We start from the raw sequence: 25,585 nt of genomic DNA on the forward strand, positions 1-25,585 counted from the left end.
CACTTTCCCACCTCCTTCAGGCTGTTCTTTGTTTTGGCTAAGACTTGCTTTGCACACTGGAACAGATGCTGGCTGGATTCTGAGCAGAAGCCAGAGCTAGAAGCTCATAAGGTATGGACGCCCCAAGTGACCAGAATAGGGACTTCTAGTCATTCGCATGCAGATGGTTCTATGGCCACAGGTGCCCCTTTCGGGATTTGGTGTAAGCCTGACCCCAAACAGCAAGACAAGACTCCATACCGAAGCACAGCAAGTGGAAGATTAGAATATAATAGAAGGAATGAGTGTGGAGGACACTGTCATGTATCTAAGTAGAAGAGCGGAAAAGTTTCCACTCACCAACAATATTCTAAATTTGAAGATATCTAATGATATAGCTGCAAAGTATATAGAGCAGAAATGGACAGATCTACAAGAATAACAAATCTTACATCATCACAGGAAGAACTTTCATACTTTTGTATTGAGAGGTAACATAACTAGTGAAGAGAATAGATCTTAATGCATAGTTGGATGAATTTTGACAAATGCATACACTCATGAAATCATACCCCTGTTAAGATATAGAACATTTCCATCATCCCAGAAAGCTCTCTTGTGCCCCTTCCCAGCCTATTGTCCATTCCATCCCCTTGACTGTTCTAGAACTTCATATAAATGGAATCATAAAGTATGTACTCTTTTGGGCTTTCAGAGTTTTTGCTCAGCATACTAATTTCTTTTTAAATTCATTCATGTTGTGTATATGAGCAGTCTGTTCCTTTTAAAGTGCTGAATAGTATTTTTTACTGAAAGAGACAATAGTTTTCCAATACTGGAAGTATTTTCATTTTTAAATTTTTTTGTGCTGTCCATAATGTAATAGTTACAGATAAGGAATATTCTTAAATTTAATCTGCACTATTAGCATTGTCTTTTTTCACTTTTTAGGGGTTGTTTTTTGTTTTTTTAAAATAAACTTGTATGCTTTTCTTTTTTTCCTAAATGTTTATTTTGAGAGAGAGAGCATGAGCAGGAGAGGGACAGAGGGAGAGAGAGAATCCCAAGCAGGCTCCTCGCTGTCAGCGCAGAGCCTGACTTGGGGCTTGATCCCCCAAACCATGAGATCATGACCTGAGCTGAAATCATTCAACAGTCAGACACCTAACCATCTTAATCATCCAGGAACCCCTGTTTTTCACTTTTTAAAGTTTATCCATTTACCTGTTGATGGTTACTTGGGTTGTTTCTTTTTTTTTCTCTCCTAGCTTGGTTCTTACAAGAAGCAGACACCAAAAAGGAGTTAGAAATGCAAGAGATTTACTGGGAAAATTCCTATGAAAGATAAAAGAAGGAGTAGGAAAAGTCTTCAGGCCAAGATACAATCTGATACTTTAGGAAAGAGCAGGAAAGGAGAATAATTATGTAGGAGGAGTTTAAAACTGCAGTGTAATGCTGAGAAAGTCTTAGCCAGCTAAAAAGAGAGCTCCAGCATAAAGATTGTTCATGGAAGAGTTCTACAATGGTCAGAAATGACCAGACCCCAGTAGTCCTGCCATCTCAATCATTGGCTAGAGCTCCCTGGAAAGAGCACGTTTTGGGATCGAACACTTTGGAGAATCGTTAAGCACCATGGCTGGCTGCAAGCTGTCAGGAGTGGAATGCTGATAAATGGTTAATGACTACCTGTCTGGGGGAAGGTGAGTAAGTGATTGAGTGTGTGTGTGTGTGTGTGTGTGTGTGTGTGTGTGTGTGTGTGTGTGTGTTTTACAACTTTTATAAATTACAGTCCTGCATTGAGCAAGTCTGTCAGCCATCTTCCAACAGCATTTGCTCACTTCCTATCTCTATGTGTCACATTTTGGTAGTTCTCACAATATGTCAAACTTTTGAAACTATTATATTTGTTATGGTGATCTGTGATCAGTGATTATAACTCCATGAAACCTCAGATGACCGTTAGCATTTTTTAGCAATAAAGTATTTTTTAATTAAGGTATATACTTTTTAAAAGACATAATGCTATTGCATACTTAATAGACTACAGTATGGTGTAAATATAACTTTTATTTATTTATTTAAATAAAATTTTTATATGTACTAGGTAGGAAACCAAAAAATTCATATGACTTGCTTTATTTTATTTTATTTTTTTTAACGTTTTTATTTTTTTTTGAGACAGAGAGAGACAGAGCATGAACGGGGGAGGGACAGAGAGAGAGGGAGACACAGAATCAGAAGCAGGCTCCAGGCTCTGAGCCACCAGCCCAGAGCCCGACGCGGGGCTCGAACTCACGGACCGTGAGATCGTGACCTGAGTTGAAGTCGGACGCTCAACCGACTGAGCCACCCAGGCGCCCTGCTTTATTTTATTTTAATATTTGCTTTTTGCAGTGGTCTGGAACCAAACCCCCAATATCTCCAAGGTATGCCTGTATAAAGGGTTGTAGCCCATAACTTCTAAATAAAATACACTATACTCTTTAATATTACTTTCATTTTTTTTCATATTGAATTCTTTTTATTATTATTAGTATTTTTAAATTTACATTCAAGTTAGTTATCATATAGTGCAACAATGATTTCAGGAGTAGATTCCATAATGCCCCTTACCCATTTAGCCCATGCCCCCTCCCACAACCCCTCCAGTAACGCTGTTTGTTCTCCATATTCAAGAGTCTCTTATGTTTTGTTCCCCTCCCTGTTTTTATATTTTTGCTTCCCTTCCCTTGTGTTCATCTGTTTTGTATCCTAAAGTCCTCATATGAGTGAATTCATGTGATATTTATCTTTCTCTGACTAATTTCACTTAGCATAATACCCTCTAGTTCCATCCATGTAGTTGCAAATGGCAAGATTTCATTCTTTTTGATTGTTGCATAATACTCCATTGTGTGTGTGTGTGTGTGTGTGTGTGTGTGTGTGTGTGTATACACCACATCTTCTTTATCCATTCGTCCATTGATGGACATTTGGGCTCTTTCCATACTTTGGCTATTGTCTACAGTGCTGCTATAAACATTGGGGTGCATGTACCCCTTCGAAACAGCACACCTGTATCCCTTGGATAAATACCTAGTAGTGCAATTGCTGGGTTATAGGGTAGTTCTATTTTTAATTGAGGAACCTCTGTACTGTTTTCCAGAGTGGCTGCACCAGTTTGCATTCCCACCAGCAGTGCAAAAGGTATCCCCTGTCTCCCCAAATCCTTGTCAACATCTGTTCTTGCCTAAGTTGTTAATGTTAGCGATTCTGACAGGTGTGAGGTGGTATCTCATTGCGGTCTTGATTTGTATTTCCCTGATGAGTGATGTTGAGCATTTTTTCATGTGTCTGTTGGCCATCTGGATGTCTTCTTTGGAGATGTGTCTATTCATGTCTTTTGCCCATTTCTTCCCTGGATTATTTGGTTTTTGGGTGTTTGATAAGTTCTTAACAGATTTTGGATACTAACCCTTTATCTGATAGGTCGTTTGCAAATATCTGCTCCCATTCCGTCGGTTGCCTTTTAGTTTTGCTGATTGTTTCCTTAGCTGTGCAGAAGATTTTTTATTTAATGAGGTCCCAATAGATCATTTTTGCTTTTGTTTCCCTTGCCTCTGGAGACGTGTTGAGTAAGAAGTTGCTGAGGCAAAGGTCAAAGAGGTTTCACGTGGTTTCTCGTCAAGGATTTTGATGGCTTACTGTCTTACGTTCAGGTCTTTCATCCGTTTTGAGTTTATTTTTGTGTATAGTGTAAGAAAGTGGTCCAGGTTCATTTTTCTGCATGTCGCTGTCCAGTTTTCCCAGCACCACTTGCTGAAGAGACTGTCTTTATTGCATTGGATATTCTTTCCTGCTTTGTCAAAGATTAGTTGGCCATACATTGTGTGCCCATTCCTGGGTTCTTTATTCTGTTCCATTGATCTGAGTGTCTGTTTTTGTGCCATATATTTAACTCTTCTATCTGTAGCCTACCTACAGTTGCAATTGATCAACAGTGTAGTTCCAAAATGAATGTTGGTTGATCCTTACGTTTAATGAGATGAAAGTGAACCATTCAAGATGTATGTCACAATTTCACTTGTTTGTCAAAGTTGTGAGAACTTCTTTGCTGAAGTAGATTAAATACTTTTCTAATACTGGAAGAATTTTCCTTAATTTTGTTTGTGCTAATCACAATGTAATAGCTGCAGTCACCACAGACTTTTAAGTTTTTCTGCATTATTAGCATTTTCTCCATCACTTTAAGTTTAAAAGACCAATTCATAGGGGCACCTGGCTGGCTTAGTCAGTAGAGCATGCAACTCTTGATCTCTGGGTTGTAAGTTTGAACTCCACATTGGGTATAGAGATAGATAGGTGTAGATTACTTAAAAATACAATCTTAAAAAAATTAGGGGCACCTGGGTGCCTCAGTCGGTTAAACATCCAAATCTTGATTTTGGCTCAGATCATGATCTCATGGTTTTTGGGTTTGAGCCCCAACATTGGGCTCTGCACTGAGAGTATGCAGCCTGCTTGAAATTCTCAATCTCTCTCTCTGCCCCTCCCCTGCTGATGCTGTTTCTCAAAATAAATAAACTTTAAACAAATTGTTTTTAAAACAAAAAATTAAAATTGTTACCATAAAAATGTTACTGTAAGTTAATATATAATTATATTAATATATTAAGTGGCTTTAAACCAATTAAAATATACACTAAATAAATATAAATTATATACTAAGTATATAAAATAACTTCAAAAAGATCTAGCCTGGTGCACTTTGGAATAGGGGAGTGGTGTCAGAACAACATGACCCTGCAATTCTGCAGAACAAGTGCAAAGTAAGATCTTTGCTTCAGCAACAAACAGAAGCTACTAAAGTAGCTGAAATGTGCAATATGCCTAGAAAAATTGGCAGATATGAGCAAAATAAATTTGGAAGTTACAAAGGCTTGGAGAACAAAATGAGTAAAAGAAATCCTTGGGTTTGATGAGAATGTTGTAACTGAGTTGAGCCAATCGATTGGAAGTGAAGTACTGAACCAAAATGGAAGATATTCCTTGCACCTGAAGTACATAGTACCATCACTTTATTAGGTTATAGCAGAGTGAGCATTCAATTGTGGCTCTGGCCCAACTCCCTTGGGTATATTTGGAGAATCCAGAACCCAGAATTATGAAAATCAACCTGATGGAGCTTTTGAATGGAAAATAAAGTGCTAGAGAGTTAAGTTTATGGGAGAACTGTGGCCCATCATCCTACAAGACCATCTGCTTTCCCAGACCTAAAGAAGAAATAAAACAGAGACAGAATGAAAAACAGGCATCTATGAAAAAGCAAGATGAAAACAAAGATAAGAGAGATAAGGAAGAAAAAGCAGCTGAGGGATGCCTGGGTGGCTCAGTCGGTTAGGCACTCTACTTCAGCTCAGGTCACGATCTCACAGTTCACAAGTTCCAGCCCCACATTGGGCTCTGTGCTGACAGCTCAGAGCCTGGAGCCTGCTTTGGATTCTGTGTTTCCCTCTCTCTCTGCCCTTCCCTAACTCATGCGTGTGCGCGCGCGCACACACACACACACACACACTCTCTCTCTCTCTCAAAAATAAACATAAAAAATTAAAAAAAAAGAAAAAGCAGCAGAGAGAAAAGGGAGAGAATGCTTCTTGAAACCCGGAAAGACTCTAATCCATGTCTCCTTTCCCTAGAATACTGCCCAGTCATGAGATAACGTGTAGTCATGTTCAATCTCCCCATCAGAACCAAGAGCCAAGGACCAAGAGTCCTTCCTTGCTCCAGGAAAATAGAAAACTCCAGCACTCTCAGAACCTTTAGGAACAATAAAAAGAACCTTCAGTACAAGTCACCACTTCTACTGGTGACATCCTAAAGTTCCCCTGCCGAAACCTGTACCAGAGCCTATGAAACTTTTCAGAGGGGTGGGGGAGGAAAGGAAAAGGAAAAAAAGACGACTTGACCAAGATCTCACTCTCCTCATACTCCACCTAGAGGGTGCACAGATCCCATCACGATTATATTCATCTAGAAGACCGCCATGCCTGAGGAGGTGGCAATCTATTTCCTTGAAAAACTCCACCAAGGCTTAGAAGGGAAAGCTCTCCAGTGAGACACAAAAAAGGATTCATCAGCATCCTTGTCTAGGAGTAGCTCATTGTCCACTTTGTCTTGTCCAATCAGAAAGAAGCCTCCCAAGAGAGCATCCAGGTCCCTCAAAAACTTGTAGGTTATATCCTTCAGCAAGCCCTCCAACGTGAAGACACCGGCAAACACCTCCAGCAACTCCACCGCCAAAAATTCATCATTCTCCAACACCCCAGCAGCCAGGCTATATCAGAAAAACTCGTGTTTCTGTATCTCCAAGGAGAACTTCAGGTAAAGTGACAAAATATAAAGGTAATAAGCAAAGAGGCCCTCTCGCCAGCCCCGAAGTGGAGAAAAGTAGAATTTTCTGAATCTAAACACCGTAACGGTGGCGAAACGGCTGCTGCAGATTCTGTGCAGTAGAGACACCAAACCAGATGACAAAACCAGCAGTCTTCATCTGACTCTGTTCCTCCTCTTCAGAAAATAATGAGTTACTTACTGAAGAGGTCCCATTTGAGAAATGGTGAGGTAGGTGACTTCGAGGAAGGCCTTTCTCACCACGAAAGCAAAAGGGGAAGGGAGAGGGTTTCCTTGAAGTAGAGGAAGTCCCTCCTCATCACCCAGTAAAGGAATCCATTTTCCTTCTCTCTCCTCCTCCTCAGAGGTGCTGGTCTTCATAACACTACAAAGGGAAGCACCCCCTTCTCCTACCCCACATCAGTATTCAACATTCCCAAGAATGGTCTCCTCTAAAGCACAGGAGATACTCTTCTCCACATCTTAAAAAGGGCATCACTATGTCCACCCAAAGCACAGGGGCTCCCATTCTTCACCTCTCAAAGAAGTCACCACGAGACTTTGCATTGGTATCAAAGCATAGGAAAAGGTCTTCCCTGAGCCAATCTACCTGGGAACAGCATTCCATCTCCTGGTGGTCTCCAGCTCTGCAGACCTCAAGTCCTTACCCCCATTTGGCTCAGTCTCCTGAGCCAGTAGCTAAAAACCCCAAGCACCTCCATTCCCTGTCCAGTCTTAGTCACCCTGTCTAAGCACGTCACCTTTTGTTACGAATCAAAAAGACTAAAAGCCTACCATCAGACCCATCACTGGCAAGGAATTCCAAAGAAGGGTATAGAAAGAAAAAAAAGAGAAAGAAAGAAAAAAAGGACAAGAACCACAAAAGGATAAAAGGAGCAAAGCAAGTAGGAAAAAAACAGAAGGAAGAGGCTATGACTGCAGCTCCTACAGCTATTTTAATTCCTGCAGCCATTGCTGTTCCCACAGCCACATCAGCACAGGAAGAACGAGGAGCAGAGCCAGAGACTAAGGAGACTTAAAGTAAAGCTGAGGATAACCTTGATAACTTTAAAATCACCTGTGTAGGCCCTGAGATCAATGTGGAAGGCTCAAGTGTCTTCAGTCATAGATGGAAATGTCTGTCATTATGTAAAGTTTATTTGGTCTGTATGCAACTCAATAGTGAAATAGCAAAAATGTGTTTGAACTTTATAACATTTGTTGTAATAAAGGCTAAGTTGAAGTCAGCGATGTTAATTCAGGGGGGGAGAGGGCTCCTGGGTGGCTCAGTCCATTAAGCCACCACTGATCATGACCTGAGCTGAAACCAAGAGTTAGATGCTTAACCAGCTGAGCCACCCAGGTGCCCCAACATCTATATATGTTTAAAATAAAACTCTAAAGAAATTAGGAATAAAAGGAAATTTCCTTAGCTAAAGGAATCTAACACACACAAAAAAAAACCAAAAATAAAATAGCAATTATATTTGATGAAAAGATGGATAAAACAAAGATGCCCACTGTATTAGTTATTTATGTCATGCTGTGTAATGTACTACCCTAAAACAATAAACATTTTTACATCACCTAGTTTCTAAGAGTCAGTAATTTGAGAAATTTGGCTGAATGGTTCACGCTCAGGGTTTCTTGCAAGGGTGTCAAGTTGTTGATCAGGGATACAATTATCTCAAGGCTCTATTGAGACTGGGGAATCTGCTTCCAAGCTCACTCATGTAATGGTTGACAGGCCCTAGTTCCTTGCTAGCTATTGGCTGAAAGCCTGTGTCCATAAAGCTTCTCCATAACATAGCAACCTGTTCCTCTCAGATCAAGTAATTCAGGAGAGCAAAAACCAGAGTGTCCAAGGCAGAAGCCACGGTATTTTATAATCTAATCCTGGAAGTGACCTGTCACTTCTGTTCCATGCTTATTGATCATATGCTATCATTAAACCCTGGTACAATGTGGGAGATGGTGGGGGTTACACAAGATTGTGAATACTAGAAGGCAGGAATTATTGGGTGCTACCTCAGAGGCTGGCTCTCACACCCACTGTTATCATTTCCTTTCTGCATTTGTACTCTAGGTCCTAGCCAGCAAGAAAGGAAAGAAAAAAAGAAACGAAAGGAAGGACTAGAAAGGGTAGGGGGGACTCTCAATACTTACAAATTTATTTATATATCAATACATAATGGTGTGTATAAATAAATAAACAAATAAATAAATAAATAAATAAAAGTTGGGGTGCCTGGATGGCTCAGTCGGTTAAGTGTCTGACTTTGGCCTAGGTCATGATCTCCTGATTTGTGAGTGTGAGCCCTGCATTGGACTCTGCTGATGGCTCAGAGCCTGGAGCCTGCTTTGGATTCTGTGTCTCCCTCTCTCTGCCCCTCCCCTGCTCATGCTCTGTCTCTCAAAAATAAATAAATGTTTAAAAAAATTGAAAAAAAAACCAAGTTCAAATATAAGTCATTTGGATTAAAGAAAAAGTGTTTTTAAAATTTTTTAAAGGTTTATTTTTGAGAGAGGGACAGAAGACAGAGTGAGGGGGTAAGGGGCAGAAAGAAAGGGGAGACAGAATCCGAGGTGGGCTCCAGGTTTGGGACTGTCAGCATATACAGGGCTTTGATATTTTTGTGTAAATGGGGATTTATCAGGGTGATGAGCATACTGGGCCATTTAAAATTCTCAATACTTGTTTAAAACAAACAAACAAACTTAAAGTACCCAGGATTGAGACCTAAACGAATCCATAAGTGAATGTGAATTCATTTTCTCTTCTTATACAGGTCAAGAATATCAGAAGTAACAGACTGTTGGGGGTAGAAGGGACGATAAATTAATCTGCCTTTTGAAACCAAACATTTAATACTTTAATTCAATTATGTCAATACAATTTCAAGCAAGTGCCAGCTGGAAGACCAGGCCTGGGAATTTGTAGAGGAAAACAATCTTCCAAACAGCAAGGAGATCTTCCACTCCAGACACACTGTTAGTGGCTGTGATGGTGCCAGTTGGCCAGTGTTACTTGATTACCGAGTGTTTACCTGACAAGAAAAAAACCTGAGTTCCACAACTTGTAATGATAAAATTTTAACACTGGTTTAGGGCAATTACCAAATCACTCCTATTTTTACAAGTGAGAAAAGACTATAAAAGTATGAACTGTTACCACCTGAGGACCAACAAAGTATCATTTACCACCCTGCTCCCCTCCCAAAACTCTTTTAAAAATATGCCTTTTTGACCTTATAGGGAAATCCACAATCTATTTATACTTACCACATCATCAATTTTCAGAATGCTCCGGACAGTTTCAGTTGCTAGAGTCAGTGCACTGACTGAAACTAACAGAGGCTGGACAACCAATTCCTCCAAAATGTTGGAAATACCACCCTGCCAAATAGCACAGATTGCTTTTAGTGTAATTATTACTTACATCACCAACTAAACTGTTACAAGTTTGACTTAATAAGGCCTTTTAAACCTCATTTTCCCTTGCCCTAGTCAAAAGTAAAATATTCCCTACTAAGCTCTTCTCTGTATTGTAGGTTGTATTTAACTAAAATTTGGAAAAACTAAATTAATGCTAGATCCCCCCAATCCTAATCCCAAAATAACTCCTATTATCTGGGCAAAAATTAATCATACTAATTAAAAACTGTAAGATCTTTAATGCTTAAACCATCCCTGAATCCTAATCCTAATCTGGCCAAATCTGGTCTGCTCTTCCTTTACATCTCTCTTAAACCCTACTTTTAAATTGTTATTGCCACTATCTCGGTCCCCTTTCTCTCAGGATTACTGCATTAATTTACAATGGCCATAGCAGGCCACCGTGCCTCCAGTCTTTCCCCCTTAAAATACTTTTACATCATCTTAGCTTCTTGATTTAAAAAAAAAAAAAAAAAAAAATTAGTAGCTCCCAACTATTGGAAAACAACCCCCCTCCCACATACCTGCCCCAATACTCAAAGGCATATTCTAGTTCTTATCTAAGCTTCCCAAAGTTAAATTCCAGTGTATCACCAACATATAACCCACAAGACAAAATGAGTCACTTCCTGGTCCCTTTCACCTGTAAACCATTTGCTTTTCCACCTAAAATCTCATTCCCTACCAATCAAAGTTGTGTCTTCATGAAGTTTCCCCTAACCAGGCAGTGCCCTTTGGAGTTTTTTATCATTCCGAAAATATTACCTTGGATCTTCACAGTTGTTTTTCCATTATATATTAATTTGTCTCTTCAATAAAAGGAGACATTAATACAAAAAGGGAAATTATTACTGTTGTATTTACCCTATACAACCATACTTGGCTGCTGGCCACAACAGCAGCAATGGTTAACATTTACATAGTGTTTATGCTAGGCAACTTAGTAAAAGCTTTCTAGTTGGTAATACGTTCAATCTTCACAACAGGCTTTTGAAGAAACTATTAACTGTCTTTGTTTTTACAACTGAGGAAAGTGAAACACAGGCCAATTTATTCACTAACAGTCACACAATCCATAAGTACCAAATAATTGATACTTTTCAGTTAAGGCATCATCTTCATTCTTACTCAATGGCCTAAATTAATTAACATGCAGATCTCATACTTAAATTCAAGATTATTTTTTAAAAAAGTAATCTTTACACCCAATGTGGGGCTCAAACTTACGATTCAGAGATCAAGAGTCACGTTCTCTTCTAAGCCAGCCAGGTGCCCCAAAATCCAAGATTACTTTTCATTAGAATGCTTTTCATTCAATAGATGATTATGAAGCTTTTAACATTTTAATCAACATTTTCTGCAATAATTAAGAGACTAAATTATTACCTTTCGGACATTAATGCCAGTAGTTTTTTCTCCTTGGGCATGGCGGTTTCTTAGTTCTGTTACTGTAGAAATGGGATTCAAGCCAGCATTTTCAGCTAGTGTAGATGGAATGACTTCCATAGCATCTGCAAAAGCACGAACGCAGTAGGATTCCATGCCACTCAATGTTCGTGAATATTCAGTTAACCGTAGGGCCAATTCTATCTCTGGAGCACCACCTCCTGCAATAAGAGCTCTGAAATTCACAAATACATTTTTAGCTTATTTTATCCAACAGAAAGCTATTCTTAATAACTTACTATTTATACCTTAAAAAGTCAAAGTAAAGAAATTTAATGCTCAAAATATTAGTAACTTCTATTACCTCTTCTTCACTAAACAGCGAATAACACATAGAGCATCATGAATGGAACGCTCAGCTTCTTCAATCACCAATTTGTTAGAGCCACGAACAACAATTGTAACTGTTTTTCCAGGGCTTGCACAGCCTGTAATCTTTAGTAAACAAACTCCAAATTAGGTATTTGAAATAAGGGTGAAAACAAAAAATCCAGATAGATAAAAAGCTTTATTATAATACTGTTACCTTGAGCAGTTTGCCAGAACCATTTAAATTGACCTCCTCAGCTAACTCAGCTGATCCCAGCATGTCGGCAGTGAACTGGTCAATATGAGCAACTGGCTTGGTTCCAATTGTCTGGGAAAAAAAAAATCAAATCCACAAATTAAGACAACATTTGATTAAGACAGTATTTTCACACAGATGCTAGAAATATTTTACCTTACAAATGAATTCAATGTCTTCTCTTTCAATATCCTTAACCACCATAATCTTCATTTTGTTCAGGAAATGTAATGCAAGATCACTGAGAGCATCTCTGAAATACAAATCAGGGATTATATCAATGCTAGATTAAAATAAAAACCACTTTGCCATTCAACTGCTTTTTGTCATTTTTTTTAAAGATTTTTTAAAGCTTATTTATTTATTGGGGGGGGGGGGGCTGTGTAGGGGCAGGGAGAATACCAAGCAGACTCTGCACTGTCAGCACGGAGCATGACGCAGGGCTCAAACTAATGAACTATGAGATCATGACCTGAGTTGATAGCCAGAGTTGGGACACTTAATCGACTAAGCTGCCCAGACACCACCCGAAATTTGCATACAACTTTTGACTCCTCCTGCCCTTTTTTAGAGAGAGCACACAGGAGAAGGGGAGGGGGGCAGGTAGAGGGAGGGAGGAAGGGAGGGACAATCTCAAGCAGGCTCCACACTCAACGCGGAGCCTGATGCAGGGCTTGATCTCACAACCCTGGAATCATGACCTGAGCCAAAATCAAGAGTCGGACACTCAACTGGATGAGCCACCCAGATGCCCTGACTTCCCCAAAACTTAACTACTAATAACCCAAAGATCAGAGCCTTATGGATAACATAAACACTTAATCGATATTTTGCATGTTACACATAGCATATGTTGTATTCTTTTTAAATATCTGAGAGAGAGAGAGAGCGCGTGCAAGCAAGGAGAGGGATGAAGAGAAGAGAGAGAATCCTAAGCAGGCTCTGCCCTGTTAGCACAGAGCCCGATGTGGAGCTCAAACCCACGAACTGTAAGCTCAAAACCCAGGCTGAAATCAAGAGACCGATGCCAAATTGACTAAGCCATCCAGGCACCCCTATGCTGTATTCTTATGATAAAAATAGAGGAAAGAAAATATTAAGAAAACGATGAGGAGAGGTGCCTGCCTGGCTCAGTCAGAAGAATATGCAACTCTTGATCTCAGGGTCGGGAGTTTGAGCCCCACATCGGGTGTAGAGATTACTTAAATGGAACTTTAATTAAAAAAAAAAAATTTTTTTTTAATGTTTGTTTATTTTTGAGAGAGACAGAGCACAAGCGAGGAAGGGGCAGAGAATGAGACACAGAATCCAAAGCTGGCTCCAGGCTCTGAGCTGTCAGAGCCAGACATGGGCTCAAACCCACGAACTGTGAGATCATGACCTGAGCTGAAGTCGGATGCCTAACCGACTGAGCCACCCAGGCGCCCCAAGATTACTTAAACTTTAAAAAGCCACGAGGAAAATACACCTGACAGCACTGTAATAAAAAAAAAATCCATATGTAAGTGGACCCACACAATTCAAACCTAAGTTGTTCAAGGGTCAACTGTATATCCCACATATTTAAATCATCACAATGGGAAGAGAACCTACTTTAGAGGATGATCAGAATACAGTGCTGTCCCACCAATGCAGTTTCATCCTAGATTTCCAGTGGTTTACTCACTTTGAAATGTTTCTTAAACAATTGCTATAAGGGATCAAAAATAAATGTCATTAAAAAGTGAACAAAAGAGGGTCGCCTGGCTTGCTCAGTCGTTTTGAGTCCTGGACTTCAGCTCAGGTCATGATCTCATGGTTTGTGAGTCTGAGCCCCCACCTTGTGCTGCCATCAGCATGGAGCCTGCTTCGGATCCTCTCCTTCTCACACACTTTCTCTCAAAAATAAACATTAAAAAAATAAAAAAGTGAACAAAAGAAATAGCCCCACACCTCAGAATAGACTTCTGTATGAGAAGGACATTACATCCTGTTTTTTTAATTTGCTTCACTAAATTTAGAATATAGGCTCTCTCCTCCCGCAGCACTCGGTCCATCTGGACATAGTCAGAAACTACTATTTGATTATCCATCTGTTGAGAAAAAGAATAACATATTAATAAATTGCCTTATAACAGTTTTTTTTTGCCTTTAATTTTTTTTAGTGAGAAAGACAAACTTTTAATGCAAATATCATGTATCATGTATATTCAACCAAAATCATACCAAGTAAGATATCATACTGTCACCCCAGAAAAGATCTAGGAAGATGAAAACCAACATTAACTCAGGTCTTTAACTTTTATCTATACACCTTGCTGTCTTATATTTTTTGCAAGTACATTTTTGGTAACTGTGAAATGATTATCCTATTTCCTGAATATGTCAATTTTCTTCATACAGATATATGCATTCCTGAAATAATTTCAGTTGCATCCTTTTTACTCTATGGCTTGTTAAAACAAACAAACACAAAACTGGCATGCTGAAAGGAGGTACCAGGGACAAATCTTGTTAATCAGTGGTGTATAAAACAAAATTAATTTTTCTATGGGTTAAACTTTTGGGAAACACAGGACTAAAAATGTGTAATGCAATACATTGTAAAGAAAACAAACCGAGCGAAGTGACAAGCTCAACCACCCACTTTTGGAAATAGCACTTATGACTAAAAGATATGAAAACACCTTTAAAAACATTTCTTTAGAGTATAAACAGTAACCTGGTTTAGTTTCATTTGTGCTAATGTAGGACAAAAGATCTGTCTGTTGCTATAGGGTGGGTGGAGGTTTCTCAGAAACCTAGAAAGAGTTTAGAAATTCTACTTACACTGTAACTTTTCCATAACCTATTTCATACATAGCCTCTATTGCTATTTGCCTTATCTATGAAGTCAACGCTTAGTTCAATGACAGTCAATTGAAGCTACAGATTTGTCATGTCTGTCATCAACAATTTCTACTTTTGTCTCAATTTCACTCTTTTTTTTTTTTTTTTTTTAGTATTTTATTTTTGTGAGAGAAGGAGAGTGGGGGAGAAACAGAGGATCCAAAATGGGCTCTGCGCTGATAGCAAAGCCTGATTCAGGGCTCAAACTCAAGAACTGCAAGATCTTGACCTGAGCTGAAGTTGGATGCTTAATCGATTGAGCCACCCAGGCACCCTCAATCTCACAAATTCTTTTGAAACCTATGGTTTTTGTTACTAGTGTATTTTCTGTTTTTGTATTAACAAACAAAAGTCTGAGCTATTAAAAAGTCAAAACACGTGAACAAGGAACCAATTGCATTTGGCTCTTACTTACATCAGTTTTGGGAGCAGATAAGCAAAACTGAATAAGCCCAATCTTAGCCTTTTCAACTCTGGTTATGCCAGAATTTGCCACCTTTTGAGTAAGTACCAGCCCTTCTACCAGCTCACAGTCATCAATTGTCCCACTAAGAGAAAAGAAAACAAGAAGACGACAGTTAACAGGTGGAAATCTGTTAAGTTTAACAGACTGCCAATCAGGGCACGCCTGGGTGGCTCAGTTGGTTGAGCGACGGACTCTTGATGTGGTATCAGGTCATGATTTCAAGTCATGAGATCGAGGACCCATGTCAGGCTCCATGCTGAACATGGAGCTTGCCTGGGATTTTTTCTCTGCCTCTCCCCCACTCCCTCTCTCAAAATAAAGAAACATTAAAAAAAATACAGTGAGGGGCGCCTGGGTGGCGCAGTCGGTTAAGCGTCCGACTTCAGCCAGGTCACGATCTCACGGTCCGTGAGTTCGAGCCCCGCGTCGGGCTCTGGGCTGATGGCTCAGAGCCTGGAGCCTGTTTCCGATGCTGTGTCTCCCTCTCTCTCTGCCCCTCCCCCGTTCATGCTCTGTATCTCTCTGTCCCAAAAATAAATAAACGTTGAAAAAAAAATTAAAAAAAAAAAAAAAAAATACAGTGAGCCAAATAAAATCTGGGAGAAATAACTATTAAAAAAATAGATCACTAATAGATTAAAAATCATCAGTCGAATAAAACAGGAATCATTTATTAGTGCCCTATTCCTGAACTCTGATCACACTACTGCCTTGCCATCGTAAAAGGATATAAACAAACGAGATTCCCATATCAATACAAGTTCTTAAAATTAATTTTTCTTTAAAAAGCTTATTTATTTTTGAAAGCAACTGAGGGAGGAGCAGAGAGAGAGGGAGACAGGAGAATCCCAACCAGGCTCTGTGCTGACGTCCTCAACACAGGCTTAAACTCATGAACCATGAGATCATGATCTGAGCCGAAATCAAGAGACAGATGCTTAACCGAGTGAGCCACTGAGGTACCCCTTATTTTTACTAAAGTTAAAATTAGACATGCTTACCCAAGTTTCTTAACTATTTTAATGTCTCTCAGATCCACACTAGTAGCGGTGGCTGGGTCAATCACTTTCATCACTGCATTTACACTCATTGGAGAAAGCAGACTTGAATACTGAGAGACAACCTAGAATTAAAAAAATAATAATAAAATCAACTTCACAACAGAAAAAAATCCTAGTTCTTTAATGACAAAGATATTCAAGAAGTAATCTTAACCACTTTTCTTGGGTTGCAAAGGAAGAGTGGGAACATGAAGACAACATTCCATACAAACTGTCTTGTCCACTCATGTTGTCAGTCACCAAGGGCACAAAATGTCTGCTTGCTTTCCTGTTTTATTAATTTAGTAAACAGACTGTCTGAATTACTAATAATTCTATAGGAAATCCAAAAACCAAGTTACCTTTATGCAGACAATTCTTATCTAAAATGATCTTAGCCCTTATCATTTATATACTCATTCAATCTTCAGATGAAGAAATCTGAAGAGTCACACAGCTTAGTTTAGTGATGAACCCAGCACTAAACCCAAGTATTCTAGACTCTATGACCAATGCCTGTAACCACACTATTCTGTGTTACAACTGTGGACATTTAACAGTATCATGTATGTGACTAACACTAGCTCCCCATATAACATTGAAATAAAATGAATGTATTGATATAAAGCTGATGAAAAAAAGGGGAAAATACAGGAGGGATGAAGAGAATGTGACAGAAAACAATTAACATTAAATGCACAAGAAATTCTTAGAAAAAAAATCAATGCTTGGGGCGCCTGGGTGGCTCAGTTGGTTGAGCGTCTGACTTCAGCTCAGATCATGATCTCATGGTCTGTAAGTTCGAGCCCCGCATAGGGCTCTGTGCTGACAGCTCAGAGCCTGAAGCCTACTTTGGATTCTGTGTCTCCCTCTCTCTGCCCCTCCCCCACTCATGCTGTCTCTCTGTCAAAAATAAACAAACATTAAAAAAATTAAAAAAAAATCAATGCTTTAAATTTGAAAACTAAAAAAAGCAGCATTGATTATTAGTTAAGAGGGACTATGGATGGGCAAACCTGTCCTGGGTTCCAATCTCAACTCACCCCTTATTTTTTACTTAATTTAGGAGAGAGAGCATGAGCGGGGGAGGTGCAGAAACAGAGGGGGACAGAGGATCCAAAACAGGCTCTGTGCTGACAGCAGAGAGCCTGATTTGGGGGCTCAAACTCAACAATCATGACCAAAGCTGAACTCGGACACTTACCTGACTGAGCCATTCAGGTGCCCCTCAACCTACCTCTTACTGATAGGTCTTGGGTTAGTTACTTAACTTCACTACATCTATTTCCCCATATGTAAAATGGGGATACAATTTATTTGAAAGCTTTGAAGGAGGAAATTTGACTTTAATTTAGTTGTACAAATTACTTCAGTTATCTAGACACTCTAGACCTAACATTTATGAACCGTTTAACATCAAAAATCACAATGTAAGAGTTGCAATTCTTAAACTTTAAAATGTGATTTTGCAATGATCCCTTAGTACCGGACTCACCTTTGAGTTCAATGAAGTGGTAGCACTATTTAATAAAGTTTCTCTGTCACTCAGTTCCACAGGTCTAGACATGTCAGTCAAGATTTCAATACCCTTTTCCAAAGCCTTCTGGAATGACTCAGAAATGATGGTCGGATGAATCCCTGTTTGTTAAAATTTCGTTATTATAACACATGAACTACATATATGCCACATGTTAAAAATAGAAACTTTCCACTCATAATTTCAAAGCAGTCATAACTTAAAAAATTTTTTGAAAGTTTATTTTGAGAGAGAGTGAAGAGAGATAAAGAGAGCACAAGAGCACGTGTAAGCAGGGGAGGGGCAGAGAAAGCAAGAGAGAATCCCAAGCAGGCTCCATGCTATCAGCAGAGCCTGATGTGGGGCTTGATCTCACAAACCATGAGATCATGACCTGAGTTGAAATCAAGAGTTGGATGCTTGACAGAGCCACCGAGGCGCCCCAAAGCAGACATATTTTTTAAATTATCAAAACTGAGGCTTCATGGGGCGCCTGAGTGGCTCAGTCAGTTAAGCATCTGACTTCGGCTCAGGTCATGGCCTCACGGCTTAGGAGTTCGAGCCTCACGTCGGGCTCTGTGCTGACAGCTCAGAGCCTGGAGCCTGTTTCAGATTCTGTCTCCCTCTCTCTCTGCTCCTCCCCTGCTTGTGCTCTCTCAAAAATAAATAAACAAAAAAAAAAATTAAAAAAAAAATAAACTGAGGCTTCAGTTATAAACAAAATAGTCTGAACAACTTTAGCTGCTATTATGGCTAATAATTTATTTCCATTTAATTTGGAACAGATCAATGCTGCACTCATGATACTTTAAGACTGAAGCCAAATTATATACTTTTCAAAACATCACAATTCTAAGTAGAATAAGTGACTGGAGAGTCACTACTATGATTAAGCACTATTTATCAGTAGAAGAACCTATACAATCTCTCCCAAATCACCATTCTCATTTAGAGCCTAAGATTAATAACACCACCACAACTTATTTTAGAAAAGCAAAATTCTATCAAGTTTCATTCAAAATAAAGCTTGGTTTAAAAAAAAAAAAATAAGAAAGAAAAAAGAAAAAAAAATTCTTATTCATATGATAAACCAAGCAAAATTTAACCTAAAAATTCCTAATAATAAGATTCGTTATTCCAAATCAACTATCATATCTCCTATTACTTAGTATTTTTTGGCCTTTAGTTAGGAATAAAACATGTCCCAAGTCCTACCTACCTTTCTGAAGAAGCTTGGTACAGGAATCTAAGAGAGAGCCAGCAATGATGACCACCGACGTCGTGCCATCTCCTGCTTCTATATCTTGCGCCTTAGATAGCTCCACCAGCTAAGGAAACAGAACATGCTAAGTTGCTCAATGAGAAATGTGAGGACCCAATAACATCTAACTGAAATATAAAACGAATGGCCTTCTGATCAGTGTCACAAACAACTTGACTACTGTTATCAACACTCTAAGATTCAACACAATTTTTGACTTCTTGGGTTTCATTTTAAAATGATTGATATATTTGTGACACAAAAAATTCTGCTTAGGTATACTCTCTATAAGAAGCTGTATTATGATTTCTGGTTCAGACTATGGGTTGTAAATTTTTTCTCCCCAGCTATTAAAAAAGTTCCTGTCAGAAAGCATAAATAATGTTGTAGAGTTGGAAGCTAAAAAAAATGCAGCATTCTAGATGGCACAAGTGTCAGTTTGGAGTCCTCTGGAAGCTCATCTGAAATGACTCTGTGTAAGTAGAATCTGATTCACTTCAACAGTCAACTTTACATAATTAAACATAACTTTTTGATGGAATTTCTTTTCAAAGATATGGTGACTTCTCACTTGACACTGGAATCATCATCACACTTAGCTGAATTGGTAATTATTTCTAATAAACACCAGTGTAAAGTTTAGACATGTGATTTATTTTGCACACAATTAAGATTACACTGCTCTCTTCCAACTAACACCCACTGAGCTAATAATTCACGGCATTTCATGTTTTTATCTCCTTTTTCCTCAACTACCTGGCACACTCCTGGGGACAAGGAGATTCATGTTTTATTACAACCTTGCACTGAAGAGCACAATGCTAGGCACACAATGCATCCCAAAAACATGCCTGCTTAACCTAAAGAAAGTAAATTCACAATGCTTAAATACAATGTGACCAAAGAAACAAATTTAACTCTTTATAAATATCAAGCAATACACTTAAAAAACCCACTCATCTAAAATTATACTTACCATTCTGGCTGCTGGATGTAACACCTGCATTTGTTTCAGAATGGTGGCACCATCATTTGTAATGGTCACATCGCCTTTTCCATCTTGAATCTGGAAAGTTTTGTTTTTTGAAAACACTGTACTTCAAAAATTTTGTTTTCTTTACCCAGCACTATGACACCCTAAAGCTCTAACTTTAAAACTTCTTAGTAGAGAAGTCAATTTATGTTTTCAGAGCTTACAACTGTGCTTAATTTTAAATTCTCTTCCCTTATGTTAGTATACTGATTTAAGAATATACAGCAACAGCTTAACTTTACAAGTGCAATACTTGGCTTTACTCTAGTTATTTGTTTGTTCGAAGTGAAGGAATCTAGACACTGGATATAATTACTATTATTCCTGGGTTCATATCCATAGTAACAAATGACACTATGGATCTCCAAAAAAGATAGCATCAAGAACATAATGTACACACTTCTCACAGTTGAAACAGTAACTTATTTCTTGGTATTCTCAACTTAGCAGTATTCTCTTGCTGGAAGAACAAGTGAAATTCTACAGACCCATAGACGGTCACAGTTATTTACCAATAAGAAAACACTGAACTCAAGCGCTCATAGCTATTGCCTTACTGTACTTTCCACGTAACAAAACAACAGAGAACTACTCTGGCGGACACACTTTCAATGTTAAAAGCGTCAAATAAAATATGAATTATAGTTAAGTCCTACTCATTCCAAAGCAATCTTTTATTCTTCTAAACTTTCAAAGTACCTTTCTAATACTTTTTATTTTTTAAGCAGCACATCCTAACCCTCTATTGACATTTTGCAGTGTGGACAATAGCACTCAATATGTAACAAACAGTTCAAGTTTTTACCATTTTATCCATTCCTTTTGGTCCAAGGCTTGTTCTAATAGCATCAGCAACAGCTGTAAACAGAAGGAAGAAATCAAGGCTCTTAAAACAAAATGAAACAAAAAAACCCACGAAGTATTTCTCCTTTCAAATGATCATTCTGTCCTTATTAGGATATGGTATACAACTGTTTATACTGTGTCCACTAAAGGAAATTCATTGTCTAATAATAATCTACTGGAAACAGTAATTCCTTTAATTGTATGACATTTCACCTTTTGTTGGTACAAGTCCCTGTAAATAACTTTGTGCCCTACCTATGGCAGAACACATTTTAAGGATTTACCTAATCTTTCTCTAAATATCAAAATAAGTACAATGTAGTCTGAATGAAGACTGTATTTTCTCCATTCCTTAAGACTTCCTAATATGCTATATAATTCCATTTATTTGTCTATTGTGTCTCTCCTACCTATAGACAGTAATTTCTGAGGGCAAAGAGTTTTGTCCGCTAACGTGAGGCCAGTATATATATATGGCCTACAGTAAAATACCCTTTGGACGCCTTCCAACCCTGCCACCAAATAAACCAAAACAAAGAGCCCAAATCTTAACCCAAACAAAAACCCAAACTAAAACCCCAGCTTTCAGTCATCATCAATACATTATGAAATATATCTGGGGCGCCTGGGTGGCTCAGTCGGTTAAGCGGCCGACTTCGGCTCAGGTCATGATCTCAAGGTCCCTGAGTTCGAGCCCCGCATCGGGCTCTGTGCTGACAGCTCAGAGCCTGGAGCCTGTTTCGGATTCTGTGTCTCCCTCTCTCTGACCCTCCCCCGTTCATGTTCTGTCTCTGTCTCAAAAATAAATAAACGTTTAAAAAAAAAAAGTGGATACTTGAAATATATCTGGATATACAGTCTACCGTTCCAAAGTTACTTATTTGTCCCTAAGAATGTTTGTTTTAATAGTCCATTTACTATTTTCTAAGAAAAATTAGATGTGATGAACAGTCAAGTCAAATCCCCTTTTCTTTGACAAGCCTAAGACAAATAATTAGGCCTTCCCCTTCCTCACACACCACCTCACCCCATATACACAAGGCTGAGATTGTGACCTAATCATTGTATACGCCACAACCAGCATAATACTTCCTCCTTTATTGTGTTAATGATAAAGATCTTTAGAGAAAATATTTGCTATAATTTAAAATTTTATTTTGTAATTTTAGGCTGCTGTTCCTAATTATCCAGTAAATATTATGCTTTCAGGCTACTGTAGTGTACCCACATGGCCATGATTCTAGAAGCAGACCAATTCACTTTAAGAATGCCCTCACATTCAGGACACCTGGCTGGCTCCGTATGGAGACTATGTGACTTTCATCTCAGAGTAGCGGGTTCAAGCCCCATGCTGGGGGTGTTTAAAAAAGGCAAAAAAAAAAAAAAAAAAAAGGCTCTGACATTCACCTGAGAAAAGTTAGATAACACACACATTATCCAAAAAAATAAAAGATTTTTTAGACTGCTTACATTTCCAAAACTGTCAGATGTTTAACATACTGTGTGGCACACAGTACAGTCTGTTAAATGACTCATGCTGAATAATACTAGACTTTTTTTTCACACTATCTACCAATCTGGGTGGGTGGGGGGGCATTTTTTGGATAACATCTAAATAAAAAACTGGCTCCCTGAATTAAACCGAAAATGCACCTAACTAAAGCAACTTTCCTCGATCAAATTTGTTGAGTTTTGTCTGACTTGGAAAGACTAGTAGTCTCTGTTCTGAGTTCTCTTCAAGGTCAGATTCACAGATAATTCATGTGGCCTCTCCTCACCGATCCTTCGAGATTGGCCCCATTTTACCCTTCCAATCTCACCTCTCGCTTCTTCATGCACTTTATGCCGTGATGAAATGCTCACTGTGTTTCAATATTCAATACACATTAGGTAACATCTCTAAGCCTTTGTTCTCATTTTTCCTTCCAGATTCTTCTATCTCAACTCGACTATTCTTAATTCTCACAACTCTAAAAAAAAAGCCTCAATTTTACGGGGGAGAAAACCCTGGCTAGAGGTCGAAGGTCACAAAGCCACCGAGAGAATTGTAACTCAGGTCTTCATTTCTACCATACACCAAAATATTGTATAAAACGAAACACCAACAAACTGTCCATATTTCTAGACTTGTTTGTGTTTCGTTGCGCATACAGGGAGAACATAAAAGCACAGCCTAGATCTTTCCATATTCCCAAACAGGACGGATAAGTCTTTCCCACAGCGCAATACAAAGGTCCCCGCCCCAATATAAGCACTAAGATCTCAATTCGTTTCATTAGTTGCGCCAAGAGCTTACTTAAATGGTACTTTTACAAGGGCAAGAAAACTAAAATGGATTATGCAAACAACATTCTACCAATAGAACCAATAAGCAGATAAGCGACAGGGCTCTTGTGTCAGATCCCAAAGGACTGCAGCCGCACGTGCGGGCCTCGGCTGCTTTCTACTGGAGTGTGATGAGCGACCGAGGATGAAAACTTATGGGTGTCTGAGACCCAGAATGGGGCCAGTCCAAAGGTCTCCATACTAGGCACTGGGAATTACCGGCAAAAAACAGCACAGATCCCTCCAAAGAGGGATCTTTCCATCTATCACTGGAAAGACGAGATCATCTCAAGGAACAGAAAATGTGCCTTGGCAACCCAAGATCAGAATGACAGTGCAGACAGAACTCGACCCCGCACGGCCGCAGGTCAGACCCTGGGAGCGATACCTTTGGCCGCGGAGATGTTGCTGAATCGGATCTGGGCCGGCTTGTCACGGTCCTGATAGGCGCTTTTGTTGCGGCCGCCCGCAGCCCCGGCGGGCGCCCCGCTCCGGGGAGCCACGTTCTCCGGCATGGCAAGGTCGGCTGGGTCTGCGTGGGCTTGGGGAGGACGGATGGAGCCGGATTCCGGACGGCCGCAGAATAACGGAACGCGCCCACCGCCTTCACGAACCTTCCAGAAAGCGGCGAGGGGGGGGGGGGGGGGAAGGACGTGGAGAAGGGGGCCTGCCAAGTGGCGCGGCGCCGACGTGACGTAGCAGGCTGCCCGCCGCGCGCCTGTTGAGGCAGCTGCGGCAGGGAGCTGGGGTTTACAAGGAGTGTTGGCCCCGGGCACTGGGGGTGGAGGCATGGTGGGGGAGGACCCTTGCGAGGCCGACCGATCATCCCGTGATTTTAAAGGCAGGTGTTGGGCACCCACGTCGCCGGTGGCTCTGTGCTCGCCTGTAAGGTCCCTTCCGTTAACTCAAACTAGAAGCGTCTGCGAGGTGTTGTGGTCTCCCTGGTTACTCCTGAAAGGGCAGGACTGAGCCCTTCTTTGCTGGGTCGCTTAGTCTTGTATTTTATTCATTTTGAAATAAATGAATATTCGGTTTTGTTCATTTTGAGATAGAGTCGGAAGAGAGAGATTTAGAATGGGTATCTGTTTTCATATGCTTGAAGTGTTGTCTCTTGACTGATATTGAGTGGTAGAGATTAAGTGTACCGTCATTAAATCCCAGGGAATCTTACACGTTTTGAAGCTATGATTGCCTGCCAAACCAGCAGTCCTTGTCTAGTATAACCTTCTCGTTGTGTACTAGTTTCTTACACGTAACATGAGCCACTCACAGGGAGCCTAAGAATTTTAATTACGATCATTTAGTTCAGTTATGTGCTAGGTGCATTGCTAAACGCTTTACACATTTTATCTCATTAACCTTCACAATACGATAATTCTATGAAGTGAGGGCCATTATCTTTTTTTTTTTTTTTTTTAGTAGATAAGGGAACCAAAACAAAGAACCGAAGCCCAAGGGGTACCTGTAAATAGATTGAAACCGTGTTCCCATGCAGAGCTACTAACTTCCCCCGTCAAGAACTAAACTGTTGGGCTTCTATGACCATTGTGTTTTATTATGGAAGTTCATGTAGGTGAAGTTCATTCAATGTTTATTCACAAGTGATTATTAACCTTCCATAAAGTGGCGGTTGCTTGGGATAGGTTCCAGAGTAGTATTTAATTCTGTGATCACACGCATTCAGGAAATTAGCCCTAGAAGATAAGTCTTCCTGGGTGCTCTCTGAGCTGTATGCTTTTGATGCTGACTTCTCTTTTAAAAGGACCAGACTTCAGGGCACCCAGGTAGCTCAGTAGGTTAAGCCCCCCACTCTTGATTTCAGCTCTGGTCATGATCTCACCGGTAGTGTGTTCAAGCCCGGCATGGCATCTGGCTCTGTGCTGACTGTGGAGCCTGCTTGGGATTCTCTCTCTCTCTCTCTCTCTCTCTCTCTCTCTCTCTCTCTCTGCCCCTCCCCCATTTGTGCTGTCTGTCTCTCTCAAAATAAACTAAAAACAAAAAAACAAAAACAGACTTTTTCTATGTAGCCATAAATGTCCTATGATTACTTGTTGAGACAACTGTTGTGTGATGATGGAAATAGCATAAATTTGGGGATCTAAAATCCTGGCCTTGAGTTCTTCTACTCTGCTACTAATTGGTTACGTGATCTTAGGCAAGTCATTTGTTTTCTGGGTCTCATTTTCCTCAGCTGTATAATAGGATTGAATTACATGATCTCTAAAGGGTTAAACTCTACCAATTTTATTAGTGTAAGGAGTAGACCTATTAGCTGTAATGGACAGAGCAGAATTTGGAAGATGCCATTACTAGCTTTTTGGGACAGTCTCCATGAGTAAGACAATTGCTTTGATTATGCTAAAGTTTTCAAGTTATAAATATATTTTTTTCTTTTTCTGTAACAAATTGGAATTACTTCGCTCCCCCCTACCCCAG

At 39.6% G+C, this 25,585-nt stretch overlaps 1 protein-coding gene and 1 pseudogene across 1 annotated transcript; one reads left to right on the forward strand and one right to left on the reverse strand.

Moving 5' to 3' along the window:
• Nucleotides 1–6,033: 6,033 nt before the first annotated feature.
• LOC124503918 (serine/arginine repetitive matrix protein 1-like) lies at nt 6,034–9,191 on the forward strand (annotated as a pseudogene).
• A 6-nt stretch (nt 9,192–9,197) lies between these two features.
• On the reverse strand, nt 9,198–23,786 carry CCT4 (chaperonin containing TCP1 subunit 4). The gene is made up of 14 exons (XM_047068977.1): nt 23,538–23,786; nt 20,784–20,836; nt 19,922–20,011; nt 18,904–19,012; nt 17,664–17,806; nt 16,130–16,251; nt 15,078–15,210; nt 13,727–13,866; nt 11,951–12,047; nt 11,756–11,866; nt 11,534–11,664; nt 11,170–11,404; nt 9,631–9,744; nt 9,198–9,395 (listed from the first exon to the last, which is right to left on the reverse strand). Exons 1-14 carry the CDS (start codon nt 23,662–23,664, stop codon nt 9,381–9,383), a joined length of 1,620 nt encoding a protein of 539 aa, XP_046924933.1. The 5' UTR covers nt 23,665–23,786; the 3' UTR covers nt 9,198–9,380.
• Nucleotides 23,787–25,585: the final 1,799 nt, after the last annotated feature.

Source organism: Lynx rufus, unplaced genomic scaffold, assembly GCF_022079265.1.
Source record: "Lynx rufus isolate CCGP_SWC_20201006 ecotype Redwood Valley unplaced genomic scaffold, mLynRuf1.p SCAF_8, whole genome shotgun sequence".
NCBI lineage: Eukaryota > Metazoa > Chordata > Mammalia > Carnivora > Felidae > Lynx > Lynx rufus.